This window comes from Pituophis catenifer, unplaced genomic scaffold (assembly GCF_029215685.1).
Source record: "Pituophis catenifer annectens isolate HBS135680 unplaced genomic scaffold, rPitCat1.0.hap2 SCAF_1, whole genome shotgun sequence".
Taxonomy (NCBI): domain Eukaryota; kingdom Metazoa; phylum Chordata; class Lepidosauria; order Squamata; family Colubridae; genus Pituophis; species Pituophis catenifer.
Window position 1 is genome coordinate 217,588,442 of NW_027256881.1, and position 24,470 is coordinate 217,612,911.

At 35.8% G+C, this 24,470-nt stretch overlaps 1 protein-coding gene across 3 annotated transcripts in view; it reads right to left on the minus strand.

Moving 5' to 3' along the window:
- Positions 1–24,470, minus strand: part of MGAT5 (alpha-1,6-mannosylglycoprotein 6-beta-N-acetylglucosaminyltransferase) — a 141,465-nt gene that overhangs the window by 20,107 nt on the left and 96,888 nt on the right. For all 3 annotated transcript variants that reach the window (XM_070948081.1, XM_070947995.1, XM_070948150.1), the window contains exons 6-11: positions 12,688–12,759; positions 11,760–11,927; positions 7,581–7,750; positions 5,821–5,955; positions 3,637–3,770; positions 2,090–2,223 (exon numbers count right to left, since the gene is read on the minus strand). In XM_070948081.1, the coding sequence (XP_070804182.1) occupies positions 2,090–2,223; positions 3,637–3,770; positions 5,821–5,955; positions 7,581–7,750; positions 11,760–11,927; positions 12,688–12,759 (813 nt within the window). The remainder of the gene's footprint in view (positions 1–2,089; positions 2,224–3,636; positions 3,771–5,820; positions 5,956–7,580; positions 7,751–11,759; positions 11,928–12,687; positions 12,760–24,470) is intronic.

Genomic DNA, 24,470 nt, shown 5'->3' on the forward strand with positions numbered 1-24,470 from the left:
AATCTTCTTGAGAACTATAATAAACTTCCATTTACAAAAAAACATTTTTGCTTGTCATCATGTATGTAATTGTTATTATTTCATGCTTTTTATTTCCACTATACTTAAAAATGCCTCTTTTTAAAACTTCTTTGGTTGACCAAAGGCTGAAAGACATTTTTAATTCTCTCTTTGAAGGCAATTTTAACAGAAAAATATAATCCAGAGAATTTGGAGAGATGATAATTGGAAATTCAGTACCAGGATGTTGTAAAATCAGAATGGATTGACAAAGGGATGGATGAAACTTTTCCTTGTATATTTTTAGCTTTTAAGTATCAGGGGTGAAATCCAGCAGGTTCTGGAGAACCAGTAGCAGAAATTTTGAGTAGTTTGGAGAACCGGCAAATACCACCTCTGGCTGGTTCCAGAGTGGGGTGGGAATGGAGATTTTGCAATATCCTTCCCCCAGGAGTGGGGGGGAATGGGGATTTTGCAGTATCCTTCTGCTGGAGTGGGGTGGGAATGGAGATTTTGCAGTATCCTTCCCCTGCCACACCCACCAAGCCACACCATGCCCACCAAGCCACACCCACAGAACCGGTAGGAAAAAAAATTGGATTTCACCACTGGTAAAATATACTATGTTATTTATATGATTTACCTGGAAGCCAATTCTAAAAAAAAACCCCAACAAACCGATCAAATCATTCTGTGTTTTCCCCAGAGGAAAGGTAAGTTAGAAATTTTTGGAGGAGAAAAGGGGACAAGAATTTTAAATCATAATCCATTCTAAAAGTAAGGATACAATTCCAAAGTTCTCTTCACCTCTTGCCTAGAGAGAATTTAACACTCTGTCAGCATTGTGACTTGAACTGGAATTGGCCAATCCTGTAATTGTATGTCCTCAATTGCTCTATAATTAGTCTTACAGAGAATAATTCTTACAGAGTAAGACATACATGTCTAATGGTTGGTTGAAGATTAAATAAACATTAGAAATGACAGAATATGGATTAAAATATTTTTCCGAACATTTAATGCAGCAAGATAAGTAGAAAGAGAAATTAATTATAGCTCTTAATAACATACTTTTCAAAACCTCATAAGGGCATAAGCTCAAGCCTAAATCCATTTCTGGCATTACTTTTCAAATCTGCTTATTTCTTTCTAGAGCAATACTAGTTTCTGCAAAAAATATTTTCCAAGAAACACGTGTGCATACCATTTTTCCACAAGTATCAACTGGATGAAATCTTGTCCAAATATTCTTATGATATGTTATAATATAATATGATGTATATATCTCCCTCTTATCCTTCATCTCTTTACAGAAGAATGTTTTTTACATCAGATACCTAATGTGAAACTTTCCATACTTGCAGAATTGGAAGGAAATTATAGAAACTGAAATAAAGTGCATCTGGAAAATTAGTTAGGAAAGACTATTTTGAATACTTTTAATAAAACCATAATTTTATATGCTTTCCTCTTTGTTACAGAAATATGGTAGATTGATTCGGGGAAGGAAAAACTAATAATTTTAAAACCTCTAGCAATAAAATAAATAGTACTTACTGTAATATGTCAACATTAAAGATGATTTTGTACTTTATTAATTCTAGCAACTACAAAAGCAAAATCAACAGATATACCCTACAGAATACTGAGCTGATTAAACTATCTAATATATTTTCCCAAAATGTAATAGGGAAAAATTAGATGACATTTAGGAAGAAACTGCTAAACTGACGGGGCACTGATAGATGGACATGTATACGTTAGAGCCAATGGTCAATCTTCAGAAACAAAGAAGGAAACAAATATATAAAAGGAGATATAAGTATTTTTAATGCGTAATGTGACATAGTATCTAAATCTTTTAGATATAAGCAACTGTAAATGTACAGTTTTTCCCCTTTTATCTATGCATATACTATATATATTTATGTAGTTTTAAATTCTGTGATCTGGTTTTGGATCATAAGTAAATAAATATTTAAAAGATTCTAGATATGAGAGCCAGTTTGATATAAAGGTATCATTAAATTAAAAGTCTTCAACTTTGTTATGCTCAACTGAAACAAATTTGCTTAATCTGGTAACTCACCTTCCAGAAGTTATCAACTTTCCCATAAACAAGTGATTGATCCTGCCTTTTAATGACATTGAAGTGTTTGATATCGCTGGAATTCAGATACTCTTCCACAACAAATCCAAGGAAACTGTTATCTGGAGTGTGAGCTGCAAATTAAACAACAAAAGTGTATTAGTGCATCATTCACTGTAACGCTTGCAAAAAAAAAAAAAAAAAAAAAAGGACAACTTACAGCCTGTAAATGCCTGGAAGATGCATTGACTCAAGCCCAAATAAGAGTTACTTTCAACTCCTGAGCTACATCTTCAACAGGAAGTATTTGTAGCCTTATTGATCATTCTCTGATTCGTCTCTTATACACGAAAAGGACTTTTCCTTTCCTGTATTACATTTATTTTAAAGTCAGAAGAAACTAATCTAACATTATCTAAAGCAACTTCTTTTGGAAAAGAATACCAGAACAAAATGTCAAGCTCCTTAATCTAGACGTTGCACAAAAAACTTGTTCAAATCCGTTAAAAAATTGCTGTATTTACTGGGGCCATGATTAATTCCTCTAGTCTCCAACTACTGTGGAACTTCAGGAGCAGGAAGAACATCTGAATCAAGCAACAACACATGAGTTGGATACTCTGTTAAGAAACACACTGAGCCAAATCAAACTTGCTTTTTAGCAAAGTTCAGCAAATATTTTAGAAACAAACTTTTAGACTGAGTTAATTATGATGGGAGACCCCGTTTATTTTAAAAACACATTTCCCCACTTTTACAATACCTGGGATTATCCTATTACATAAGGATACCTTTCACTTTTCACAGTGAAAGGTTGAATTTATATTTGCCACCTGGGGTTCATATGAGTTACCATCTCCACATTAAAGTACACCATGAGAGGTTGAGAAGGGTGTAAACCCTAAGATGCTCTCTAGATGAACTCACAACAATTAGCAATATGACATAAGCATGATAAAGGGTCTTATTGGATGGAAGCATCATGAAGTTAAATCTATTTCCCACCCCTCAAAAGGGACATTTCATAGACCTGCTGGTGTCTTTATCATATTATTCAAGAATCTAAGATATCTTTCCCATGTGCATATTTGAAATAATAAAAAAAAGTAGTCTTCCTTATCCAAAAGTCCATTAAGTGCATTATTTCCCCAAGATCAACAACGTAACAGCTATTTTAAGCAAGCTGGGGCAAAATTCCAACTAGAGGCAAAGGAGCCCAATGGTTAAAGTGCAGTGTTGCAAGTTAACTCTGCCCACTGCCAGAAGTTCGATCCTGACGGGGCTCGAGGTTGACTCAGCCTTTCATCCTTCCAAAGCCGGTAAAATGGGGACCTAGATTGTTGGGGGCAATATGCAAATAATGCTGTCATTGTAAACCAGTCAGAAATGTAAAGCACTATGGGGCATAAGTCTAAGTGGTATTGCTATTGCTATTGTTAATAATTTAATTATTGGTTTAATTTTGAAGATAGCATGAAAAATCCTCCTAAGACAAGCATGAATTCTGACACTGACCTTGAACTATTTTATTGACAAGACTAACTTACGAAACATTGTATAAAACTGCTGTGGATTAAGGTTCCACTTCCCCCATGGTGTTTTGTGGCCTTTAGACTGGGCGTAGTGAGCATGATTAAACTCTGGTTCGGTTCCAAAGGAATCTAGCACCCGTAACATACACCTGGAAGGGAAAACAAAGCACAATCCCAACAGAATATATTATAAACTGTATGTTATAAAAACGAAACATAATGTAATTTGTGTTGGCACAATGCGGAAAAGAACTGTGCGGAACAGCAAGGTGCGTGGACAAAATTGCAGGCACCTGTGTTTCCTTAACCCCTTTCTCCATTTGTTCCTTTTCCCCAGTGTCAGCCTGGCAGAGTTGCTAATAAAGGTGCAACCTTGACACAGGTGTGGGAAGATAGATGTGTTTTGGAGCTCTGCAGTCACCAGCAGAATACAGTAGCCGGAATATATTTTCTCTTCAGAAGGAATGGATGGTCCAAAAGAGAGGAAAGCAAGTGCAGATAGCCCTTGACTTATGACCATAATTGAACCCAAAATATTTACTGCTAAGTAAGACAATTGTTAGGTGAATTTTGCTCCCTTTTATGACTTTTATTGCCACAGTTGTTAAATGAATCACTGCAGTTCTTAAATTAGTAACATGATTGTTAATGGCATCCCCATTGGCTTTGCTTGTGAGGTTACAGAAGGTGATCACATGATCCTGGGACACTGCCACCATCATAAATACATGCCAGGTAGCCAAGCATCTGAATTTTGTGACCATTGGGGATGCTGCAACAGTTGTAGGTGTGGAAAATGGTCATAAGTCTCTGGTTACTTATAAACTTTTTTTTAATCTGTAAAATAAATTTAATGACAATAGTCAAAGGCAAAAGATGATATAGAAAGTGTTTTATAGTCACTCCTAGATCTGGGTAAGTAAAAAAAGCTCCACCTTTTCTAGTTTTAAACATTGTTTAAACATTTTGTTGTTTCTTTCATTTAATGGTTATTTGGAATACAAACAGACCATAGAAGGTATAATAAATGAATGCATGGACTTTATATGAAGTACAACATTTACATTCCAAACAATTTAGCTGCTTTAATATAGAGTTCTCCAGCCCAATGGCCTTCAGTGAGATATAACTCCAATTTCCGAACTTTTCAGCTAATGAAAACAGCAAATATACTGGCTGGGAAGTTTAGAATTTGTGGACTCAACATTCCGAATGAGTGCTTAGTTATAGAAGACTGTTTTCATCCAATGTGAGAATAAGATAAATGAGAAATCAGATAAACTGACACATGTACTTAACTTTTTTTTTTGCTTTAATTTATATGCCGCCCTTCTCTGGAGACTCAGGGCGGCTTACAATGCATTAAGCAATAGCCTTCATACTTTTGTATATTTATACAAAGTCAGCTTATTGCCCCCACAATCTGGGTCCTCATTTCACCTACCTTAGAAAGGATGGAAGGCTGAGTCAACCTTGAGCCTGGTGAGATTTGAACTTGCAGTAATTGCAAGCAGCAGTTTTGTGGTACTTTATACTTTAAAAACCTCTGTCCACTGCTTTTTATAAAAATATTTTAAGCAGTAGACATAGGTTCCACCTGAGTATCTGTAAAGGAAGCAGTTTACAATTTCACAGAATAAAGCCATCTGTGCAGCTGAATGTTTAAATCACAGGGACGCCTATGTGTGCAAACAGCTGCTCATCCATAAAGATTCCTTCGTCTAAGCTCAGCAAATATACATCAAGCGCTAAGCCAGGTATGTAATAGAGGCTTTCTTTGTCTGTTCTGTCTCAAAATGCTCTGTGTGAAAGCTGCTTGTGAATACAGACAGAAATGAAAATGTCAGGATCAACAGTTAAGTATGGAAGAAATAAAAAGTTACGTGAATGACTGCAGTTGTTAACTTAGTAACACAATTGTTAAGTGAGTCTGGCTTCCCCATTGACTTTGCTTGTCAGAATGTTGCAAAAGATGATCACATGACCCCGGGACACTGCAACCGTCATAAATACATGCCAGTTGCCAAGCTCCTGAATTTTGATCACGTGACCATAGGGATCCTTCAATGGTTGTTAAGTGTGAAAAACGCTGATAAGTCACTTTTTTTCAGTGCTGTTGTAACTTTGATCACTAAATGAATGGTTGTAAGTTCAGGACTAACTGTAAAGAGAATTGTTTTGTAAAGGTCGAATACTTACTGATAATGAACCCAGGATGGCCCAAGAGTTTTCTTAAACTGAGTGAGTCCCACAATGTCGATATAAATAAGCTCCACCACTTTATCCCCCTGTGTAGGACACCCAGATCTGTTACCAACTACCTTCTTCATAATCCTAGCCCAAAAAAAAGAAGAGGAAGAGTAAAACACATTTTAAGGAAAATTCTTTTTACAGACAGAATAATTCACAAAATGGTAAAGTAAAGGCAAGGTTATTGAAAAGGAACACTACAACTGAAATTAAGTTGTTTCAGGCATTTTCCCGAAGAAGTAGTCAAACCCAGAAAATTAGCTAAAACTGTAACAATTACTATTAAAAATAAGACTTTCATTCAAAAAGATACAAGAAAGTAATAACATTTGATAGCCTGATTAATACAGAAGCAAAACATTCTCTGGTACAACTCATAAATATATCCTGGCTTTATTACTTTTGTAAATAACTCAATGTGGCAAATACACACAATATACAGTACTGCTATTGTTTACATTATCTATCTATCTATCTATCTATCTATCTATCTATCTATCTATCTATCTATCTATCTATCCATCCATCCATCCATCCATCCATCCATCCATCCATCCATCCATCGGTTTTATTACTTTTGTAAATAACTCATGGCGGCAAGTACACATAATATACAGTACTCCTATTTCCCCCGCAACCTTGTGAGATGAGTGGAGTTGAGAGAAAGTGACTAGTCCAAAATCATTCAGCCTGCTTCCATGCCTCAGGCAGGACTAAAACTCATAATCTCCTGGCTTCTAGCCTGCCGCCTTAACCACTAGACCAAATTTCTTGTTATACAAGAAGAATGAATGTCAACAGGTATTTAATAATCAAAGGCAGGACAGATTTTAGTGACAGCTACAGTCTTGCTTGTTTTATAGGAAAGCAACATATAATGACTTTCGGATTTGTTCTACTAGAGTGTGAATAGCTCAATAGTTTTGTGGCCTTATCAATAATAGTCATTGATTTGTTGCTATTCAGTCGTTAAGTTGTGTTTGATTCTTCCTAACCCCATGGACCACAGTGTGCCAGACTCCCGTCTTCTACTGTCTCCCAGAGTTTGCCCCAGTTCATATTCATTGTGTAAATGACACTATCTAACTGTGGCTTTCCTTTCTCCTTTTACCTACAACAATAGTCATTGATGTGACATAACAAAGTTCTTCTATTAAATAGCCTCTGCTGTGAAACTGGGCAATGCAACAAAATCTGCAGTTCTCAAGGCCTTTCCAGTGCAATATTCTAAATCAGTAAATTTAGAAATTATGGCTCTTATGCAATAAGGCTGTCAAAATAGATCAAAATCATAGTAAAAGAAGTATTTTCACACAAATTACAGTCAATTTATCCCTAACAAGTTTCTTATTAAGAAATAAAGTTTCATTTAAGAAATAAAGAACATTAAGAAAGAAAGAAATTAAGCCCATTTAGTTTTTCTGCAGATGTCTAACACACCTGTAACGATAGGGAATAAAGCTGCATAGTCTAGTATTCATTTACTCAAAACTCAAATGATCTAGTATTCATTTACTCAAAACTCAGGAGGAAGCAACTACAAAGTATACTATCTGTTTCACGATGCATATATTTAGCTTATGAAAATAATTTTTATCACTGTTTAGGTAATTTATCACTTTCATTTCCCTCTTCCCAAAATTATAGGCTATACTTTGAGAAGAATGGTTTTGCTGCTTCACTTTTAAAGTGGATTATAACCTCCTTACTCTTTGAGTTCTGCCAGGGAAGCTGAAATCCTTATGTCATGGCCCAGTAAATAGAGAGATGTAATTAAATCACTCCACTGGACTAGTTCGCCAAGTGGGCCACCACTGAAGGCATTTTCTGCAATCTTGAATCCAGATTCTTTTGTGAGGAGTCCCAGATGAACAAGGACCTGCAAAAGGAAGAGACAATGAGGAACAATTTCGGCACCAACTGTTGAAAATTTCTAGAATGAATTTCCTTGCTTTAATATGCATTTAGATAATTTACAAACTTCTTTATATACAATACCCATGCAGCAGAAGCCAGAACCTAAACTCAAAATCCAGAAGTACAGAATCAAAATTCACAGAAGCTACAGAATCACTGAAGCACTTATATATATAATCTATATATCTATATATCTATATCTATATCTATATCTATATCTATATCTATATCTATATCTATATCTATATCTATATCTATCTATCTATCTATATATATATATATGGATTTGTTTTCTCATTTTGTCTCTCATAGTTGAGGTCTACCTATGATGACAATTACAGGCCTCTCATCTTTTTAGTGGGAGAACTTGCACAATTGGTGGCTCACTAAATACTTTTTTGCCCCACTGTAACTCTATCCTAGACCTTTGGTCAGTGACAAACCCATATATATATATTTCTTCATTTCTACTACAGGTAGTCCTCAACCATTCATCAAGTGACTGTTCAAAGTTACAATGGTACTGAAAATACTGACAATTTTTCACACAATTATTGCAGTGCGCTCAAGATCAGATGATCAAAACTCAGATGACTGGCAGTTAGCATATATTTATGACAGTTGCAGTGTCCCGGAAGCAAGTGAACACCCTTCATAGCCTTCTGACAAGCAAAATGAATGGGGAAGCCAGATTCACTTAACAACTGTGTTACTACCTTAACAATTGTAGTGATTCACTTAGCAACCATGACAAAAAAAGATTGTAAAATGGGACAAATTCCAGAACAATTGTCTTGCTTAGTAACAGAAATTTTGGGGTCAATTGTTTTTGTGAGTTGAAGAGTACCTGTACACAAGGACTACCATTAATATTTTATATGTTAGTTTTCCTTATTACTTTTCATCTTAAACATCACCTTATGACATCACACAGATTGTCACAGTATCTAATTTTCTAACAGTTTTCCCAAATGTTGCTCTACAACTATGTTGGTTGAAAACATTGAAAACTATAGTTCCATATTTATGAATGAATATATACATTTATTCATTCATTATTACATGCACTTCACTCAGGTAAATATAAGTGTCTTATAAGTAAAACAAAACAAATAACTCCCCCCCCCCTTTCATTCAATCAATCATGTTTGATCCTTGGAGATTACCTGCACAAATTCCTTCAATTTTCTTGGCAAGGTTTTTTTTAAGAGGTGGTTTGCTATTGCCTCTTTTCTTGATCTGAAAAAATGTGACTGGTCCAAATTGCTACGTAGCATCGTGCCCAAGGCAGGAATAGAACTCAGTCTTCTAGTTTCTAGCCTGATGCCTTAACTACTACACTAAACTGGAACTCTTAAATAATATCACTATAAAAATGTAAATAATATCATAATATAAATTAAACAATAGTCCAATCATCTGCATATTTCAGCCTTCATAAAACCACAAAAATAGCATCATCCATATTTTAGTTTTTCACACCCATTCAATCCTTGTATCCCCATTTAAATAACAATTTTTGGCAGTGTTAATAATCAGGATGCTTCTTATTTAGTCTTCATATTTCTAAGGATATAGAGTTCCACAGGAGGAAAGCTTTAGCCACAAATATATTTTCTCCAAATCAGTTCTTTCTGCAGTTTATTCTCTACTGACCCAAATTGGGCAGACAGATTTTAATTGAAGCTAGTGATCTCATGGAAACTTAGATCCTATGGCCTGTAAAACTTAAGTAAGCTATTACCAGCACCTTTAATTGCATCCAAAAATAAATTGGTAACCGATTCAGTTGCTGCAGTACAGGCTTTACAAGTGAGCATTTCAACATTGTCAATACACAAACTGCTACATTCTGTACCAGCTACAGTCTGTGGGTGGTTTTCAAAGTTAGTTCCACGTTGAGAAAATTGCAATAATCAACACACGTGGACACACACAGACAAAACCACCAGGAAAATTTAGAGCTATAATTAACAAGCAAACCCATAACTCACTGGGTCTTCATCTCAGGGATATTTCCTCACCTAAACAATGGAGCAGAATGTGGGCAAAAAAAGCAGTGAGAATGGGAGCAACTTCCAATTTCCTGCCAGCTTCCCCATTGAGTTTGCCTGTGGAAAGCTGGCAGGGAACATTAGAAACCGTCCTTCCTTCCTTCCTTCCTTCCTTCCTTCCTTCCTTCCTTCCTTCCTTCCTTCCTTCCTTCCTCCCTCCCTCCCTCCCTTTCCTTTCCTTTGGCATGGATCAAAAAAGGTATGTGGTATCAGTCAGGAAAAGTGTGTGAGAGGAGCCACATTGGTTGGGGTGGACATGTGGGGATGCTGCAGAGGTCAGGTGCACAAGAGTTGGGGAGATTTGCAGGGGGCAGCATGGTTTGGGTGCATTAGACTGCAAGACAGATGTCACATGGGAGAGTGCATAGGGTGCAGCTGTGTATGCTGCATGTTATGTATGGTGCCTGAGAAAGGCAAAATAACTCAGGGAAGGCTTCTTTGGGATGACATGAGTTGAGTGCCCAAGTCTGGAAGCCAGCATGGTGGTGCTAAGATACCATGTGGCTTAGGGAGGGTGTGCAGAAAGCAACATGGATTAGGAAGGGTGTGCGTGGGGGAGGGGGTAGCAGGGAGCATAAGAGGTGCAGCTTGGGTCAGGAAAGTTGCATGGGAGGTGGCTGGGGTCAAAGAGGGCACAGAGTGGGCTGAGAAGGGTATGTTGTGGTTCCTTCCTTCCTGACAGTTCCTTCCTCCTCCCGTTAAACAGCTGCTGGGAAAGAGAGCAAAAGATTGTATGGATATCCATCTTAAAGGTATCAGGAAATGCTGAATATGAGGGTCACGTGAACATAATGTGATGGCACAATGAAGTTGCAACAGCTACTCAGAAATGAAGCAGCAACTACTTTCTCAAATTTCAGTCCTTTGGGTGTAATGCAGAGGTGAAATATAAAATTTGTTACTACCGGTTCTGTGGGCGTGGCTTGGGGGGGTAATGTGACTGGGTGGGCGTAGCCAACTTTTTAAAGCCTCGTCAGAGAGGCTTTAAATGCCTCTCTGACAATCTCAGCTGAGTTGCCTGATTGTCAGAGAGGCTTTTTAAAAAATGCCTCTCTGACGATCAGGCAACTCAGCTGGGATCGTCAGAGACTTTTCAAAGCATTTTTTTTACCACCTCTTCGGCCAAGAGGTTGCAGAAAAAAATGCTTTGAAAAGCCTCTGGTGATCCAGCTGAGCCGTGCGATCATCAGTGGCTTTTTTTTAAACTAACTTTTAAAAGCATATTTTCATCGGAAGAGGTTGTAGAAGAAATGCTTATAAAAGTAAAAAAAAAAAAAAAAAAAAAAAAAAGCCCCTGATGATCGTGCAGCTCAGCTGGGCATGGGAAGGGGGGGGCCCTGCAGGGATTTTTGCTACCGGTTCTCTGAACCACCCTCCGCCATCGCTACCAGATCGGGCGATCCGGTCCGAACCGGGAGCATTTCACCCCTGGTGTAATGGGTCCCGGTTTTCTGTAAGTTAGTCCACCTGCGGTATGTGCATGGACAAAGTTATGCCCTATGATGCAGCATTTTGCCAAATTCGAGGCTACAAATTATCAAACAGATATGAGAATTTTAGCAGTATCTTCTAGATCAGGGGTTCCCAACTGGAGGTATGAGACGATATTCTAGGGGTGTGAAAACTTGGGTTTAGAAGTTTCAAAATTACAGTGTATCTGCATAATTATATGCATATAATTATTTACTTTTGTAAGGGGTGCGAGAATATATCATAAGAGTTCTAAGGGTACGGGGTATAGAAAAGTTTGGGAACCCCTGTCTAGATAGACCATGGGGCCATAGCACTGAGTTATTGCCAAGAAAACTACGTAGACCTGTCCATCTCAAGGAGGGGTTTCCCTTTTATTTATATGAAGTTGCAATGTGCTTTGCAAGTTTAAACAATGTAAAAATATATTTTATGTAGAGAACTCACTTTTTTTCGTTTTCTCTTTTCCAAGTTTTGCTTTTCAGCAAGTGATTTTATTGCTTCTATCCAAGTGTCAGCCATCCTTTTTATTCGCAGCACCATCCACCGGAATTCTTCGTGTCTTGACATCATTTTATACAGCAAATCAAAATTGGTTCTGATTTCAGCCTTCAACTAAATAATACATTTTAAAAATCAGTGGTAATGCAAAATCAAAATTTCCCTGTGTATGTCTGGGTAGGTGAAAGGTGGTAGTTTCATTTTCATTAAATTTAAGGAACATACAGATGTTTCAAAATTCAAAAGCAGAAAGTAGAAATTAATACTAAAACTAATAGAAATTAAAGTTAAAAATAATTTGCAATATTCATGGGTGTCAGAAAATCTTACCTGGATTCTTAAATGAAATGTGAAATCTCTCAATGTTTCACATGAGAATACCAAGATATAGAAGATCTTTCTGAAATCTAGCAATGGCACTTGGAGAGACAAAAGTTGCTGATCCTTGAAAAATTCTGATTTATCATATTTGGCTCCCTTACATATCAAAATTCTAGTGAAGGTATGCTACATCCAAACACGGCTCTCTGACTACCACCAAATAAAGATTGTGAACTTAAATCACAAATACATTTTGCAAATTCAATAAATCCAGTCATTACAAATTGAGCCATGCACATAAATATTTGCTGGATGGTTAAATTTTTAACTTTTTTTCTCAAAACGTATTTCCAGCATACTGGCATTTTCCATAGTAGTAAGGGGGGGAAGGAGGGGTGACAAGGTAGTAAGGGGGGGAAGGAGGGGTGACAGATGATACAGTTGGACTAATTCTCTATACTATACTTTATTTTTCTTAGTGGAAACATTCAGAAATCTATTTTATAAAAACTAAAATAATTCCCAAGCCAATTTTAAATGGGATAAGGCTTACCGTTGCCTTCTGATCCATTTCTTCATTGGGATTTTTTGCTCTCCAGGGTAAACGAGGACACCAATTTTCAACCTGCAAAAGTGTTAGGTTCAGCTTCAGAATCCAGTAAAATGACCAACTATGTACTTTGTTGATGCAACTCCATCCTCATTTAATAGCACACATAACAGAATAGCTAAAGTTGTCAAAAATGTTTTTAGCAAGATAGCAAAAACAGCAATGAAGTTCAAAGATACAGGAAATAGCTTTACTTCTAAAGGTTTCCTTGTGTCCTTCAATAAATTGGTTACCTTTTATTAGGAGGTCATATCAGTAACATAAAAACAATAGTGAAAATACTCCTATCAGAATATTCACTTAGCCTGGAAGACATTACAGACCACAGATTAGCTGCTCTTTAAATATTGAGGGGAAAAAATATTCTAAATTCCCATCTGGAATACCCAACAACCCCAAATTGGGGAAGTTGCCACTACAGCTTTTAGAAATGAAGATATTGTACTCGTCACATGATGCATCATAGATAGTTAAATTTTTGCCTGGCAGGCTAAATCCAGGAAATTCTGAATTGAATTGAATTGAAGAAAGCAAGGAAGTCATCATGAAATAATTCCAGTAACTTGCATGCATCCAATACAAAATTTATAAAAAGTGACAGCAATGTTCCATTTTCCCATTCTTTATGCTGCCTGAATTTTGCATAAGGCTGACTGCTCCCCTATTTTGGGAGGGGGGGGGAGGCAGGCCTGGTTTCAATCTTTTGTTACAGTAACAGCTAGATGTGATATTGGGTTAACTTCTTTCAGCATATGAGAACTCGCCCTCATGTAGTTTCTATTGCTTTGGGGATGAGTATTGAAATTCAAAAACTGACTGTTGGCTTTCTGTTATCAAATAATGTCTAAAATGCTATCCACAAGATGAAACTATACACCAAGGCCTAAAGACTTCCAAATATACATCCAAATATAAATTGTTTACTATGCAGTAAGAAATCATTAGAAAAGAATCTAATTCTTGATAGATAGGACAACCAATAAACTACTGGGAAATAAATGTCATATTTAAACAATGTTCTTATTCACTATCAGTGTTCACTTTCTCAATATACATATGCTGGAGGAAGAGACATATAGAGTTTTTGGGCTACGTGGAAAAAGACCATTCAAAACATGGTTCAGAACTTGAAAGGATCAGTGATAAGATATTATATATTGTACTTCCTTCCATTCAACTATTTCAATATTTGGGTTTGCTTTCAGTAATACTTGACTTCAAAAGAAAAAGAGAAGAAGTTACATATAAGAAGAATTGTGTGTGAGAGAGAATAATGAATATTCATTCTCCCTGTGGACCTTTTAAGTCTTTAAAAGGCCTTGTGCAAAAATTATTTTAGCTTATTTCAATATCAATTGCCATGCAGACCAATATTAACACCATGCTTTTCTTTATTGGACTGTAGTTTTATTCCTAGAAAAAAAAATTAAAGAAATTTCCTTTGGTCCTTTCATCCCGATATTTAAAAAAATCCAGAAAATAATACATTCAAACTTAAAAGCCAGAAAAGTAGGTGAATGTATATGCTGAAAATGGGTAAACCAATTTTGCTATCTGGAAATAAAATACAGGGATGGCAGTGCTGAAATGGAACCTGTAACCATCCATGGATAGTGAGTAAAGTAAAAGAAAGTTAAAAAAAAAAAGTACCGTAATTCCAGATTAAAGTAAAAAAAAAGCCACTCCAGATTAAATGAAGAATTATTTCACATTCACATACTTTCTACTTCTGGGGTGCTTTTTTAAAAGGTTTTCTTTTTTTTTTTTTTATTGCAAAAGTTTTACAATTACATTTTCACCCCCTTTTTCACCCCCCACCTCCCGCCCCAAACTTCCCATCCTCCCTAACCCTCCCTAACCCTCCCCCCCAGACTTCCCTATTACTTACTCATAACTAATGACACTAATATATAAGCCTGAACCCGTCCCTCCCCCTATAAAGTTTTTCCTCTTTATCCCTTTGCATTAAAATATTTCTAATACATTATTTTCAAATAAAAGCTATTTGATACTTTCTAGTTTGATATTTGTTCTGAACATATTCTATCCACCTTTTCCATTCCCATTCATAAGTCTCTTGTGAACAATCTTTTAAATACGCTGAAATCTTCGCCATCTCTGCAAAACTGGCCATCTTCACAGTCCATTCCTCGATAGTGGGCAAAGCTTCATTCTTCCAGTATTTACCTATCAACAGTCTTGCTGCCGTTATCATATACAATATCAATTTTGTTTCACCCAATGTAAAACCCTTAACTATACCCAATAAAAACAGTTGTGGAGAAAACTGAATTTTTTTCTTCAAAACATTCTGCATGACCCACCAAATTTTTATCCAAAAAGCCTTAACTTTCCTACAGGTCCACCAAACATGATAATACGTAGCATCCAAACATTCGCATCTCCAACATTTTGGCTGAACATTAGGGTACATACATGACAACTTTTTGGGATCTAAATGCCATCTATAAAACATTTTATAGAAATTTTCCCTCAGATTCTGCGACTGTGTAAATTTAACATTCTGAACCCAAATTTTTTCCCATGTTTCCAACATCACTGGTTCTTCAAAATTTTGTGCCCACTTAATCATACAATCTTTAACTAATTCGGTTTCTGAATCCCTTTCTAGCAAAACATTATAAAGCCTTTTAATATGCATTGGACCTTTCTCTTTTATATGTCTAACCAATTCTTCCTCATGCAACATAATACCAGTTTTTTGGTCCTCTTTCCATCTCAATTGTAATTGATTATATTGTAACCAAGTTAGATTAAGTCCTTCATCCAACAGTGTCTGTAATGTCTTCAGCTGCCATCTGCCCGCATCTGTAAAAAGAACCTCTTTGTATAAAAACCCCCCGAGTGACATTATATTTGTATTCCACAAAGTATGACCAAGATCCAGCCATAGCGGTATTTTGTAATCCCATTTGAGTCGGTGCTTCTTCCAAACTCTCATCAAGGAGTCTCTAAGTATATGGCTTTTAAATACTTTATCTACTTTGTCGTCATAAAATAAATAAGCATGCCATCCAAATTCGAGATCAAAACTTTCTGCGTTTAGTATTCCAGTCTTTTTACTTCCAAACCAATCACTTGTTAAAGTTAAAGCTGCAGCATCATAATATAACTGTAGGTTTGGGAGTTTAAGGCCTCCTCTTTCTGGAACATCTTGCATAATTTTCAGTTTCACTCTCGGCTTCTTCTCGTTCCAGACAAACTTATTCACACCAGACTGCCAAACTTTCAATTGTTTATCACTTTTAAGCACCGGAATCATTTGAAACAAAAACAGAAGTCTTGGCAAAATATTCATCTTAACTGCTGCTATTCTTCCAAGTAAAGACAGTTGCAGCTTTTTCCAGGTCTCCATATCTTTCTGGACCTCTCGCCACAACACCTCATAATTATTTTGAAACAATTTCAAATTTGATTCTGCAACCTGAACTCCAAGATATTTTACCTTAGGTACAATTTCAAAACCTGCCCTCCTTTCAAGCTCATATTTACGATCTTGTGTCATATTTTTAACTATCATTTTGGTCTTTTTTGAATTCAGTCTAAAACCTGAAACTCTACCATAGTCTTGTATAATGTCATTCATCAAGATTATTGATTCCATTGGTTGTGATAGGGTAACCACCAGATCATCTGCAAATGCCTTTATTCTGTAATCCTCTTGCCTTATCATTATGCCTTTCAAAATTTTAGAATCCCGTATTGTGTTTAACAAGACTTCCAATGTTAAAATAAATAAAAGTGGGGACAACGGACATCCCTGTCTTGTTCCTTTTTCAATTTTAAACTCTGTCGTCAAACTTCCATTAATAATAATCTGTGCCTTTTGCTCTTGATAAATTGCTGAGATTGCCTGTATAAATTGGTCCCCAAAGTCCATCTTTTTTAAAGTCTTTAATAGAAAATTCCAATCCACTCTATCAAAGGCCTTCTCTGCGTCCAAAAAAGCCAGCACTGCAGGAATCTGTTTATTCTTATCAAGATATTCCAATAAGTCTATTACTTGCCTTACATTGTCCTTCATATATCTGCCTTCAATAAATCCCGCTTGATCCTCATGAATCACCTTTTGAATTACTGGCATCAATCTGTTGGCTAATACCTTCGCATAAATTTTATAGTCTGTATTCAAAAGAGATATTGGTCTATAATTCTCTGGTTTTTTAGGACCAACTTGTTCTTTTGGTATCAAAGATATATAAGCAGTTGTCCAAGATGGGGGTATTTTACCCCCTTGTTGAATGTTACAAAATAAGTCTCTAAGTTGTCCCACCATTTCAGCTTGCAAAGTTTTATAATACACTGCAGTCAGACCATCCGTGCCAGGAGCTTTGGCTGTTTTTAACTGTTTAATTGCTGCTGTTATCTCCTCCTCTGTTATGGGATAATTCATTCTTTCCTTTTGTTGATCAGTAATTTTTGTAATTCTCTTATCATTTAAATATTTTTCTATAAGTCCATTCTGCACCTCTTCTTTAGCATATAATTTAGTATAATAATCCACAAAAGCTTCTTAAATTAATTTTTGTTGAAAGATTTCTTTCCCGCCAATATCAATACTATCAATAGTCCGTATACTTTGTTTTTTCCTCAATGTGTAAGCCAACCATCTGCCCGGTTTGTTAGCGTTGCAAAATGTATTATGCTTCGCATATTGTAGGCTTGTTGCAACTTGTTCCGCCATAAGCATTTGAAATTGGTCTTTCAAAAGTTTTATAGCACCTCGAATTCTTTCATCTGTTGGGTTTTTAATAAGTAGCTGTTCTTTATTCTTTATTTCCATTTCCAACTCGATTCTTTTCTTTTGTCGGAACTGTCTGTGTTTAGAGTTCATATAGATAAGTACCCCTCTCATATAAGCTTTACTTGCATCCCAAACAATTTCAATTGGAGTACCTTTATTCAAATTTATTTCAAAAAATTCTTTCAAATGCTTTTTAAGTTCTATTATATTTTTTTCATATCTAAACAAGTTCTCATTTAATCTCCAAGAGCGTCTCTCAACCTTATCCATCTCAATTCCTATCCATACAGGGCTATGGTCAGTCAAGGTTCTTGGAAAAATCTTTGTTCTTTTGGTCTTAACAAGTAGATCATTTGACAACAGGATAAAGTCAATCCTAGAAAAAGATCTATGTCTATCAGAAAAAAAAGTGTAATCCAATACATTTGAATTATGTATTCTCCAAACATCTTTTAATTCCATATCTTCTTTCATATCAAAAAAAGTCTGTGGTAGTCTAATTCTAGACTTTGCCAAGCTCTTTTTATCTAATTTAGAATCAATTACTCCATTCCAGTCTCCCATAATTAAAATAGATCTATAGTCCCATTGCAATATTTTAGTATGTAATATCTTATAAAAATAATCCTGTTGTTGGTTGGGAGCATAAATTCCAATCAAAAGAATTGGTCCATTTGCTGTAAGCAATTCAATTGCTACAAACCTACCATCTTGATCTGCTTCTATAACTTTCGCTATTAATTTTTTATTTACATAAATAACCACACCATTCTTTTTCTGCGAAGTCGAAGATATAAAATGTACTCCTAATTTTGAGTTTATCAAATATTTTTGATCTTGAGTAGTTATATGCGTTTCTTGTAAACATATTATATCATATTATATTGTTTCAAATATGTAAATATTTTCTTCCTTTTCTGTGCTGAATTCAACCCATTGACATTCCAAGATAGACACTTAAAGGTCATCGGCCTCTTTCTGGAGCGCGGAGCAATATCTTTGAAGTTCCTCCGAAAGCTTCGATCTCGCTCCTCCCATAGCGCCACTCTCTTGTACGGTACTCTTAACTGCCTTCTTGTCTTGTCTTATCAAGCATACCCTTAGATTGAGCAGTCTGCACTGGAAATGTTTCCGCAAAGATTGAATAAAGCAAAATGAGTAAAGTAAAAAAAATGATAGCCAAAATATTTTGGAGATTTAGTCCACAAGCAACAGAAAATTGAGAAACATCTGTGAGGGGGAAGAGATACTGACCTGGTAACTTGGAACAAAGCCAGTATTAAAAATTCTCATATAACATTATTTTGTTAATAGTATCCAATCCTGCATATTTTATTAGAATTAATTAATCATCAGTATTGGTTAGATAGGGGTATTTCCACAATTTAAAAAATAGAGCAAAAGATCTCTATAAAGTATATTCTGAAATGGGCAATTATTCATCAATTGTAACAGTGAGTTTGCTTTTGAATTGTTCCAATTTAAATAATTATTCCTGAAGAAAGAATCTTCAGTTATTAAAATATTATAATGACACCCTGCTTATTTGTACAGATATAATTTGTAAAGAGCCATACAGAACTTTATTCTGATGTACTGTATATAAACTGCATGTACAACTGTCATACCAGATCATTATCCAGCTCTTCTATGTCTTAGAGCAGGGGTGTGAAACTGGTGGCACGCGGGACGTATGCGTCACGTGCAGGCCACGCCCACCCTAGCTCAGCGAAGGGAAAAAACGTCACGATATGTCACATGACAGCAACGTGACGCGCAGGTTTGACACCCGTGTCTTAGTAAAACTAAGTAGGAACAGCACCAGCAAAGAGTTATAGTCAAGTTAATGTTACAATTAAATGTTTTTAATATGTTAAATGAAAAACTACAATGCCCTTAATATATCTAATTTCTTACTATTAAAATTTCTAGTTACATTTGTTTCTAATTCTCCCAAACTACTTTAAACGTAGCCACAAGAGTTAGCATTCAGCTTTCAGCCATATCATAAACAGTTAATTCTCCACCACTGTACATTTTAACAAACAGTCATATAAAATGTCAATTCCAAGTGACTTTCATCAGTCAGACTAATTCATATATCCACATTGTTGTATCAGATACAAGAATTTCCTTTCATGCTTGCGATCACTAATACTTAAGTTTTTATCTATAGATGCTTAGCATAAACCGCGTGAACGTGAATGGTAGGATTAAGTATGTATGCCGAATAACTTGTGGTTAATAGCATGATGGCACTTCTTTGCTTCCCATAGCAGAAGTTCAAATCTTTTGCCAGGTGACCCAGTACCTTTGAACAATATGGAAATGTACCAGCCCTTTGTAATTCAAGAGATGGCTTTTAGCCAGAACATCAGTCATCCAATATTCTAGCTAGTACTGTAGGTTTCAGAAAGAAAGAAAAAATAATAGGCAGCCTTTCAAAATTGTTAGTTCTCATTCATAACCACACTAGCAGTAAAGCACAAAGCTCTGCTAAAAAAAGAAAAGAAAAACTGAATTCTACAAGAAAGGGGGTAATAAAAAATTATGCTCCAATGGGATTAAATGCCCCACATATATCTAAGCCTTACTGAAAATAACATGATTTTTACAAAGCTGAAGTATGAAATGGCAAAGTTAGGCCTATACTTCTTAATGGATGGATGGGGATATATACTAAAACATTTATTCATCTATTAAAATAATGTAGTGCAAATAAATGTGTACTTTGTTCCTGCAAAAACTGTATCTTGGAAGGGTATTTGCATATTTGTAAAATTCCAAATAAGCCAAGCAGATCAACAGCATAATGTCAGAAGATAGCTACCGAACGGATTAAGTAATGCTTGATATAGGCTGTGTAGTGGACCTGTAAAATTAATGTAGGTATTATTAGTCACTTAGAACCACATCTGTACATGGCAATGTGAAAAATATGATGGGTCATTTTATCATTCTTGGCGCATCTATAAAAAACCTTGAAAATTCTGGGTTCAAATACATATAGTAATACAAAGAATTTTAAAGATTAATACTAATCTTAAACCAGAACTTTTATTGCTGGAATTAATGGACAGACAACTGTAACAAGTTATGGAAAATTGTAACTGCAGCAAGATTATTATATGCACAAAGATAGAAAGACACTGAAATATTCACAATAAAGAACATAAGGGAGCCAACTCCTTTATATCTTTTTTCCTTTCCCATTCCTTTTGTCTTTCTTTATTTCTTATTTACTTATAACTTTTCTTTCCTTTTTCTTTACGTTTGTATTTATTCTGTTAAAAATTTCTTTTAATAAAAATTAATTTGGAAAAGAACCGCATCCATACATAGCATTGAACTAGATTTCTAGCATTTCTATGAACTTAATCTATCTGATAGGATAGCTACCATCCAATAAAAAATACAAAGGAACAAATGCAACATAATTGATGACAATTTAATTGGCCCTTTCTTTCCAATTTCTAGTTAGTTTTAGTCTATCAGAGCTTATGGCAAAGTAGGCTATATGTCAAACAAGTAATGGTTTGTAACACTAGCTAATTTTTTGGCTATTGTTATTATCTGTTACTATTATAACCGTTACTGTGCCAATAACCAAAGTTCTCAATGTGGACTATCAACCAGCTCCGCCCACCCGCCACAATATCATCATGAGTGATCTGTGCATGCGCGCGCTCCCGTTGCGAACCAGTAGTAAAGGCAAGTAGAACCCACCCCTGCTATCAACCTATTAAATTTTTAAAAACCCCAAACAATAAAACACCACCAATAAAACTTAAAAATTACAAAAATACCTAGATAAGAATGCCTGGCCTGGCCCCAAAATCTCATTAATATGGGCACTATTTATGACATCCTACATCAAATAGAGATAGTCCTCAACTTACAACCACAATTTAGCCAAAATGTTTGTTGCAAGTCATTTATTAAGTGAACTTTGCTCCATTTTATGACCTTTCTTGCCAGAGTTGTTAAATAAATCACTGCAGTTGTTAAATTAGTAATGCGGTTGTTAAGTAAATCTGGGTTTCCTGTTGACTCTGCTTGTCAGAAGATCACAAAAGATGATCACTTAACCCCAGGACACTACAATGGTCATAAATGCGAGTCAGTTCCCAAGTGTCTGACTTTTGATCATGTGACCATGGGATGCTGCAACAGTTGTGTGAAAATGAACATAAGTCACTTTTTTTAGTGACGCTGTAACTTTGAACGGTCACTAAATGAACTGTTGTAAAGTTTAGGAATACCTGTACCCAACAAGTGTAGCCTGAGAATTATGAAGGTCCCTCCTTTGTAATCACACATCTAATTTTATCTAATGCAAATGTCCAGAGGGAGAGCTTCAAGGACGGCCATTGTTTCAAGGCAAATACAGACAGAGATATTCCTGGAGATTAACTTTATTTAAGCTCCTTACTCAAAGCAAAGTAAACAGTTGGATTGGAACTATGATATAAACCTATTTTATAATGTGTTGCAGTTAATCAAAAGTAATATTTTAATTTTTCTATGCCAAAATTAGAAGGGTCTGGATTCACTGATTTAAAAAAAAAAAACACCTTTCAACCACAATTATCACATTTTTTTTTGAAGATATTTTGGTGAACAAGGTTTATTGTATCCTCTATAATATGCTTATGTAGGCTGTCTATAAAAAGATATTGATAACAACATTTACAATTACATGCCAGGAATACGTGTTGATGTGAGAGAGATATTAACAAGCTAACTTATCTTTTGAAGGCTGACATAAAACATACAAAAATAAAGTAACTAAAGAGCTACACACATAGATGTTGCACACATTATTCTGTGTCATCTACAACCAAGGCTGATAATTTATAAAAAGTATGAAACAAACACATGTTTATTTAGCATAACACAATATCAAATTATTCACTTCTAACATAAGTTTGCATTAAAAAATCAAGAAACAAAGGCACCTGATCACATTAGAGATATTTAATAAATAATGGAAAACACAAGAGAGTTTTACAAAGACATTAATTTTTTGCCTTTTCAATTATACTAAGACTTTTGTAGACAGCAAATCACAGACTCCTTGTTAAACTTGTGTATACTACCTATATAATGAAGAATCGTGTGTGGACAAAAAAAAAACAATAGTTGAAATGGATTATTGAGCAACTAATGGTTCAAAACTAGGAAAGAACCATTCTAAATTCTAACTATTTAATTTACATACATAAATGTCATGAGAAATGCTGGTTTAGAAGAAATGGAAGTTAGAATTAAACTTGTGTAAAGAAATGTAAAAAATTGGAACAATATGGTTAGGATAACTTTTTTTTTTTAAATGGAAATTCTGCAGAGTAATATGTTCCAGGGAAAGCTGTAAAATTTCTGAAAGTTTAGCAGCAAGAGAAAAAACACCTTTTTACATTAGAATTTAGAAGGAAAATGGAGAAACTTTTTTTTAAATACAATTTTTCCTCCTTTATTTAATTGTGGGGAGAAAATAAAACTGAAAAATCCTTCTTCCAGACTTTATTGCTTCTCCTGGCTTCAGATCACTACAGAGTGGAGTGTGACGAAAGGCAGGGAAAAATTACCTTTCCCCACTACCAAAATCCCAACAAGTGCAGGGCAGAAACAGAAGGCACAAGCCATTCAGCATCCTACCAATGATTTATTATTCATTATGGATAATTTAGTCAATTCACACCAAAATACATGGGATCTCTGAACCATTGCAGCATCCAGACAGTGACTGCAGCTGCTCAAAATGTTTACATACAAAACTATATATTGCAATAAACAACATCTAAACTACACTGCTTATAATAGACAATGATCAGGGTAGGACTTTTTATTGATAAAACATTTATCAGGTCCCATAAACCAAGAACAACACATGGAGTTACTTCTGAGTAGCTTCTTTATTGCTGTTCACGTACAATTTTGTTGGATTAAAACAACTATCTGCATAACTATAGATACTGTATACCAGTGATGGCTAACCTTTTTGCTGTCCCGTGCCAAAAGCGTGGGGAGCGTGGGGGGATAATGCACGTGCCCACACCAATGCACCCCACCGTGCATGCATGTGCAACCCCCCCGTGCTCCCTCAGCTTTTGGCACGTGATGGCACGGTGGGCCCGGTAGGCCCATTTTTTGCCCTCCCCAGGCTCTAGAGCTTTCTTGGAGTCTGGGGAGGGTAAAAATGGCCTTCCCCATCCCACCCGGAGGCCCTCTGGAGGCCAGAAATGGTGTGTTTCCCAACTTCCGGTGGGACTGGAAGGCCTGAAAATCAGCTGGCCGATGCGCGCTGGAGCTGAGGTAAGGAAATGCTCAGGTGCCCAAAGATATGTCTCCGCGTGCCACCTGTGGCACACGTGCCATAGGTTCACCATCACGGCTGTATACGCTGTGAACTGCTAGGAAGAATCCATTTTTATCCTCTTCCGGTTCCAAGCTCCACTGCCTCTTTGCTCTCTGGGAAGGAGCTACTGAGCACTCTTGACTACATTTCAGCACAATCTCACACTGACTGAACATATTTTTTAAATTGTGAGGCCATTTACCAGTTTCAAAAAACCCTAAGATCTGCTTGAAATACTTTTTGCTCCTTCTCCAAGTAGAACTTGGGTGCTGTGTACAGCTAACAGCAAATTGTTATGTATGAATTGGAACAAATTGAAGCGTTAACTCTGTCCTGTTATAACATGCAGGGATACCAACTGGGAACAAATGAGCATACACCACTGTTCAAAACAGAGGTGGCCAGTCAACCCAGTGTCTGCAAAACAGATACGAACTTGCAATAACTAGTACATGGCTTTCAGACCTTCCTCTGAAGTTCCATAACAATGGAAATTATCTGAAACAAATTAAAATACTTTAATAGGACAATGTATTCACTGCAGTGACTGAAGAAAAAAAAAATTCACAGACAGGAGCCATAAATAATTACAGTAACAAATAT